Source organism: Microtus ochrogaster, chromosome 24, assembly GCF_000317375.1.
Source record: "Microtus ochrogaster isolate Prairie Vole_2 chromosome 24, MicOch1.0, whole genome shotgun sequence".
Taxonomy (NCBI): domain Eukaryota; kingdom Metazoa; phylum Chordata; class Mammalia; order Rodentia; family Cricetidae; genus Microtus; species Microtus ochrogaster.
The window spans coordinates 34,829,875-34,836,369 of NC_022024.1; the positions used below are offsets into that span (position 1 = coordinate 34,829,875).

General features: G+C 49.4%; 1 protein-coding gene across 1 annotated transcript in view; it reads right to left on the bottom strand.

Moving 5' to 3' along the window:
* The window catches only part of Aldh1l2 (aldehyde dehydrogenase 1 family member L2), a 40,291-nt gene extending 34,292 nt beyond the window's left edge, over window positions 1-5,999 (bottom strand). Inside the window, exon 1 of the mRNA XM_005358236.3 lies at window positions 5,870-5,999. Within this exon, the coding sequence (XP_005358293.1) occupies window positions 5,870-5,917 (48 nt within the window). The 5' untranslated portion in view covers window positions 5,918-5,999. The remainder of the gene's footprint in view (window positions 1-5,869) is intronic.
* Between the last annotated feature and the right edge of the window lie 496 nt (window positions 6,000-6,495).

A 6,495-nucleotide genomic window follows, 5' to 3' on the forward strand; every position in this document is an offset into this window, starting at 1 on the left:
AGGTTTTACACATACACACACATCATGTATGTAACAATAATAGTTGAAGTGGCACATGGGAAGAGTTGGAGAGAGAGAAGGAGGAGTACTCATGTATGAAATGCTCAAAAATTTAGTACTGAAAAAAACTGGATATGGGGGCATGCATGTGTAATTTCAGTGCTGAGAAAACAGAGGCAGGGGGATTACTAGAGCTTACTAGCCCACCAGTCCAGCTGAATAGGCAAGCTCCAGGCCATGAGAGATCCTGTCTCAAAAACAAGGTAGATTGGCGCTGGAGAGCTGACTTGGTCATTCAGAGCACTTGCTGCTCCTCTAGGGGACCCGTATTCTGTTCCCTGCTCCTGTGTTAGGTGGCTCAGGACCACCTGAAACTCCAGCTCCAGGGGATCCAATCCTCTTCTGACCTCCGTGGGTACATACATACACACACACACACACAAAGGACACACACACACACACACAAAGGACACATACACACAGTTATTATGAAATAAAACCAGCCAGGTGGTGGTGGTGGCACACACCTTTAATCCTAGCACTTGGGAGGCAGAGGCAGGTGGTTCTCAGTGAGTTTGAGGTCAGCCTGTTCTACTAAGTGAGTTCCCGGACAGCCAGGACTGTTACACAGAGAAACCCTGTCTCGAAAAAAGAGAAAAAGAAAGAAAGAAAGAAAGAAAGAAAGAAAGAAAGAAAGAAAGAAAGAAAGAAAGAAAGACCAAAGTAAAGAGTACCCAAGGAACAAACCAGAGTTGACCTCCGGCCAGCACACACACACACACACACACACACACACACACACCCCAAGAAAAATTAAAAATGCTCCATAACTATTTTAACTCTGTATCCTATAATTAGGGCAGAAACAGAATCTTCCCGTTGGCCACCTTATGAAAATTTCAACAATTGTTAATGCCAGATATTTTAAGGCATCTGAAACTCTGCTTTCAAAATGCACAGAGGGGCCAGGCCTTAGCTCTCTGGGGGAGCATCTGTTCGCCATGTGCAAGACCCTTGGTCCGACAGCCAACATTACCTACCAAAGTGGGGTGGGCGTGGACAACTTCAAAGCACACAGAAGTCAAGGTCCTCGTCCTTCAATGCAGTGTGCTTCTACATTCGACTGGACTGTCATCCGGCTAGCTGGAGTTCAGTTCCAGATCAGCCGAGAAAGTCTCTAAAGCAACCATGTTTCTTTCTGAGCATGGTGGGTGACTCCGCACCCCATCCCTCTCTCTGATGCTGTGAACAACCGCACAGCCTTCAACCTGAAGCTTGCATTTTACTACAGAGCCACCCCCCTACACACCCAAGCCCAACGTGAGTTTTTAACGCCGGGAAACGCTCAGATTCCAGGACTGTAAGTCTATGTGTGAATTCGCAGGATTCCAGAAGACTGAACTTAAGATATTTCTTGCTTCTGTGTCTTCGAGTACAGTCTGAGTGCTGACTTGTCCGTGCTGGCGGAATTCACCAGGAAGATGCTCTTGTTTGTTCTCTGTGCTCGTTTCCCTTTCGGACCCCCCCACCCCATACTACAAGATGCATAGAAAGAGTGGTCCCTGTCCTCAGAGATGTCATCAGTTGGGAGGGAGGATTACTTGAGACCCCTGGGGAGTTCCCAGGAGAAGGAAATGAAGAAATGGTAGTGTCCAGAATAGGGAGCCATGGAGTACTGACAAGCGGCAATCGAGACAGGAGCTGCAGAGAGCTTTATCGATTCCAGTCATTTGTACCATATTATGAAGACAGTGGGAATCCCTGAGTGACTGTGGGCAGGAGGGTGATGTGGATTCCTCCCCGCATTAGCCCATCTCTGGGGCAGCTCTGGAGGCATGAGCCGGCTCCGAGGCGTGCCTCTCGTGCTTGAAAATGGAGCAGAGAGGGAAAATAACAGCTGCTTTTCAGTGTGCTCCCAGGATGCATTTGGAGTGTGCAAAGGCTCTGGCTAGTGTGACAAGCTCTCACCTGAGCAGGAGCAGCGTGTCATGCTTCAGATAGAGATGAACCTACGCAAGATCTAAGACATCAGCGACAAGCTTGTGCAACTCGGTTTCCTTATTGCATCATAACATAAAGAAGGCATTCATATCGATTGTCATTCTGATTTTTTTTTCTCAGTGCTGTGGGGGTCAAAGCTGAGTTGCTGTACATGGCAGGCCACTGCCTCTAGCTACACCCCTCAGCCTCATCACTTTTTAGAATGCTTTTCAAAGGGTTGTTATTTTCACGTTATTAATGTGTATGTGACTGCATGGGTTTATGCCATGAGTGTTGTGATGGTTGCGAGTTACAGCTGCTGAACAGGGTTACTTGCAGAGGGTAAAAAAAAAAAATCCTTGTGTACACAGAAAAGCACTGGAGAGGCCAAGAAAGTTAAACACATAACTTATCTCTTCCATGGAACAAAGTACATAGTTGTTTTCCTGGAATGGTGTTAAGGGGGGATGTGGTTTACAACCTGGTAATCCTGTGCTTCATGTTGGGAGAGGCTACCCATGTATCCCCCAGAATATTGTTCGTTTATCCCAGATTCCCCGCTGCCCTGCTTCCTCAAAAAACCCTTGAACATTACTTCTAGGCCATAAAACTCATCTTTGTGAGCGATGTCACTGTACTTTACAGCCTAAGTAATTTCTATGCCATCTTAGAGCCAGGGCAGTCCTGAGGCCCACGGCCGTTATGTTTACCTCGGTCGTCTCCCAGACCTCATCTTGAGCGTTGTTTCTAAGTCAACAATTTCACTCACAGGGCTGAGCTATTTGTTATCTGAATGCTTTCCTCCAAAACTGGGCTGTGCTTATGCATGGCTGAAGTCAAACGATCTGTGTCAGACCCTAGAAGCCCTAGATTTGGTCAGGTTACCAAATCAGACTGATGCGAGTTTTGTTCTTCACCCTACTGGCTGTGAAGTCTGCATGGACCCTCACACAGATGCTGGGAATCAACTCCCATCCTCTGTGAAAGCAGCAAGTGCTCTGATCCTCTGAGCCAGCTCCCAAGCACCCCGCAACATGTTTGTGTCTCCCCCTTCTCCCCTCCCTCCTCCCAGTCACCCCAGACAGAGTTTCTCTGTATAGTCCTGGCCACTGTTGTCCTGGCTCCTGGCTGTCCTGGAACTCTCTCTGTAGACCAGGCTGGCCTCGAACTCACAGAGATCCACCTGCCCCTGCCTCCTGAGTGCTGGGATTAAAGGCGTGTCTTACTTCTGTCACCCCCCCCCCGCGCGCCCGCCGCAAAAAAAGAAGAATCATAGTTTTTTTTTTTCAACTCAAGATGTCAATGTCAACACAGAGGCCTGTCAGGAGGTGATGCCTGAAGAGGGATGCTTAGCATGGGGGAGGGAGGAGAGAGAGAGAGAGAGAGAGAGAGAGAGAGAACTAACTAACATTTCTGACTTTCAGGAAAGGGGAATGCATCATCTCCACTCTCCAGTGTGTCCCTATCGTTGTAATGTCATCTCTCTGAGGCCTCTCCAGAGCCCAGCTGATACTGGTACCATGCTCCTGGGCTTCTAGAACTGAGAGCTAGAGAAATCTCTTTTTATAAAGTTCCTAGCCTCCTGCATTTTGTAATAGCCACAGCAAACAGACTAACACAAACTCATTAAATGCAACCAGACATACCCTTTCTTATGTACTCATGTTCATGCCTATGAATCTGGAACACACAGGCACTGCCACACCAGAGGACGTTCCAGCACCCACTACCATTTCCCTATGCCACCAATACCTGCTCCTTCCTACTAATGATCCTGAAATCTAGTGACTTCTTCTGTCTCTAGATCTCTTTCAAAAACGTCAGATCTGTGACTATCCAGACCTTTGGGGGGGGGTTCATATGCTTATTATACATATTTGAGTTTCATTCCCAATGTGGACTCCTGCGGTTCTTTTCTCCCCATGCAAGGTAAAATCCATTATATCCGCGGTTTTGTTACATTTTGTTTATCCTGTCACCCGATGAGAACCATCTTTCCAATTAGGGATGGTTATAGAAACACCCTATAAATATCTGCACACAGGTTTTATTTCTTGTGGGTAAATAGGTACCTAGAAGTGTGGATCTTAGCCTATAACTCAGGGGTGCAGGGTGTGCTTTGCCCGTGGGAGGCTCCGGCCCCATCCCTAACACCATGAAAACAAACAAAGACCTGATAGAGTGGAGGCAGCATGCTGTGGTGGAGATACCATTTAGCACTATACCAAATGGCTCAGCAAGAAAGCTCGTCTGGTAGGGACACTTGCTGCCAAGCCTGGGGACCAACAAGAGGGAAGGGAAGAACAAGTCACTGACAATCGTCTTCTGACTTCTCCATGTGTGCTACGGCATGTCACCGCCTCAAGTAAAAATGTGATGGAGACATTTTGCAAAAGGAGCTGGCAAGCTTCCAGAGTGGTCGTACCATTTTGTATTCTTGTTAGCTGAGTGTGTTTATTTTTAAATAATTCTTAGGGAGCGGAGCACAGTCCAAAGGAGGTGATCTGTATTATCTTTAGAGTAAAATGTCCCTAGTTCTTCACCATCTTCCTTTTGACCACGCAGAACTCTGCCTGATTCTAAGCTCTCTCCGTGGCCACCTTCCCACATGTACCCCTGGGGACAGTGGGCCCCTGGGACAGCCTGCTGCTTCCCCCAGCCGTGTTTCTGTTTCTGCTATCTGTCACCTGGTCTGTTCAGTTTTTAGTACTGAAAACTTCTGTAACCCTACGTGGAAATCCTCATCCTTCGAAACCCCTTCAGCTTTCCAACAGCTCACTGACAGGTGGTGACAATGGCCGGTGAGGTGACAGCCCCTTGCTGTCTTGCGAGTGGTTGAAGAAGCTAAGGAAGGGTCCAAGGGCAGCCCAGCCAAGCAATGAAAAGCCCCGGGGCAGGGCAGGTAACTGTGACTCTTTCCCGAAATCACTAGCGTTCATTCTAAGGAGCAAGATGAATTCTGACCACTTGAGTTTACCTAGGAGACAGAAAACTTTGAAATGAATGAAAACCAGGGACAAATTCTTAGCACGATTCAAGATTCTGCCTTATACTTGTTTTACATATGGCACTGTCAGAGAAAAACAAATGGGGCAAAATCCTTTATAACACAGCTGGGACGTACTGCTTACAAAAGAGATTATGTACACAGGATAACCGCTTTCCTTGGCCTGGACAGCCTGAACCATCTAGGCTCAGAAAGGCTGTTCTCCCAAGGCCCACCCAAGTGCTGAAGGCTGAGCCACTTGCAACGTGTCGGCTCCCGTTCCGTTTCTAGAAGCGCTGATGCAATCTCAAGCCTGAGGGCTGGGCCACGGCCCGGGATTCTTACTCCCGCAGTTTAACAACGTTCCAGCGTGGCTACTCCAGCAGTGCTGGGTGATCCTGGAAATCTGGCCGCTGCGACTCGGTGGGAAGCACCAGGCAGTCCCTGCTTGTAGTGCTGAGCTTGCCTGAGTCACGGTCGCATCTGACAGACCGTGCAAGGCCGGTGCCTAGTGCTCACTCTAATTCATCATCCCGATCTTATACCGTTCACGTCGGGGCCAGGGAACCTCTCGGTTGAAATGCAAAACGGAAGAAAACAGATGCTAGCTCCTGTTCCTTTACCCATTGTCATTCCCCAGCTTGTCATCCCAGCCAGACCTGACACATTCAGTAACCTCCTCTGCAACTCATTCCCCGCAAGAGACAAAGGCTCACTTGACAATCCCCATCCCGGATACCGCAGCTGTCTTCTCTGAAGTCGCCCAGTATGAAAAATGATGCGGTCCCATCTTGTAAGATCTGGGCATCACTGCCCACTCCAGCGTCCGCCGCGCTGACCCTGCAGCCCCTGAGGTCTGGAAAGCAAGACCAGGACGTGGATGCTCGCTTTGGTTGGACTCACCTGACCGGTGGAGAAGTGCCGAAGCGCCTGGCTGCCTGGCCACCGCATGATGGAGAGCAGCGCGCGATTGCCACGGGCTCGGGAGGCAGGCGCTGGGAGTGGGCACCAGGGCTGCAGAATGTTCAATCCAAGCTCTGCTCACGGCCCTGCCCCTCAACTGGCAGGTCCCGCCCCTCAGCTGGCAGAGTTCCTGCTCCCGCCCCCTCCCACGTGACCCGGAGCAGTCTGGAAACGAATTGGTGCCCAGCTGCCCGGGCATCTCTAGGAAGCTACCTGGACTCCGCCTCTGTTCCATGAATAACCAAGGTGTTCACCAGCGGTGGGACCTTCAGATCTCTCGGAGTCAGGAAGAGAGATGCACCTTAAAATGATCCATTGGACACCCTGCGAGGGTTACTCTTCTTTAACAACTTGGCACAAGGTAAACTGGCCTGGAAAAGGGATTGCCTAGATGGAATATTTCTTGTGTTAAAGTGAGAAGATGCATCCTAATTGTGGGTGGCACCCTTTCATGGGCTGGGTCCTACAGTAAGCATGCTCTCTCTCTCTCTCTCTCTCTCTCTCTCTCTCTCTCCCTCCCTCCCTCCCTTCTTTCCTCCCCCCCTTCTCTACCTCGGGTTCCTCCC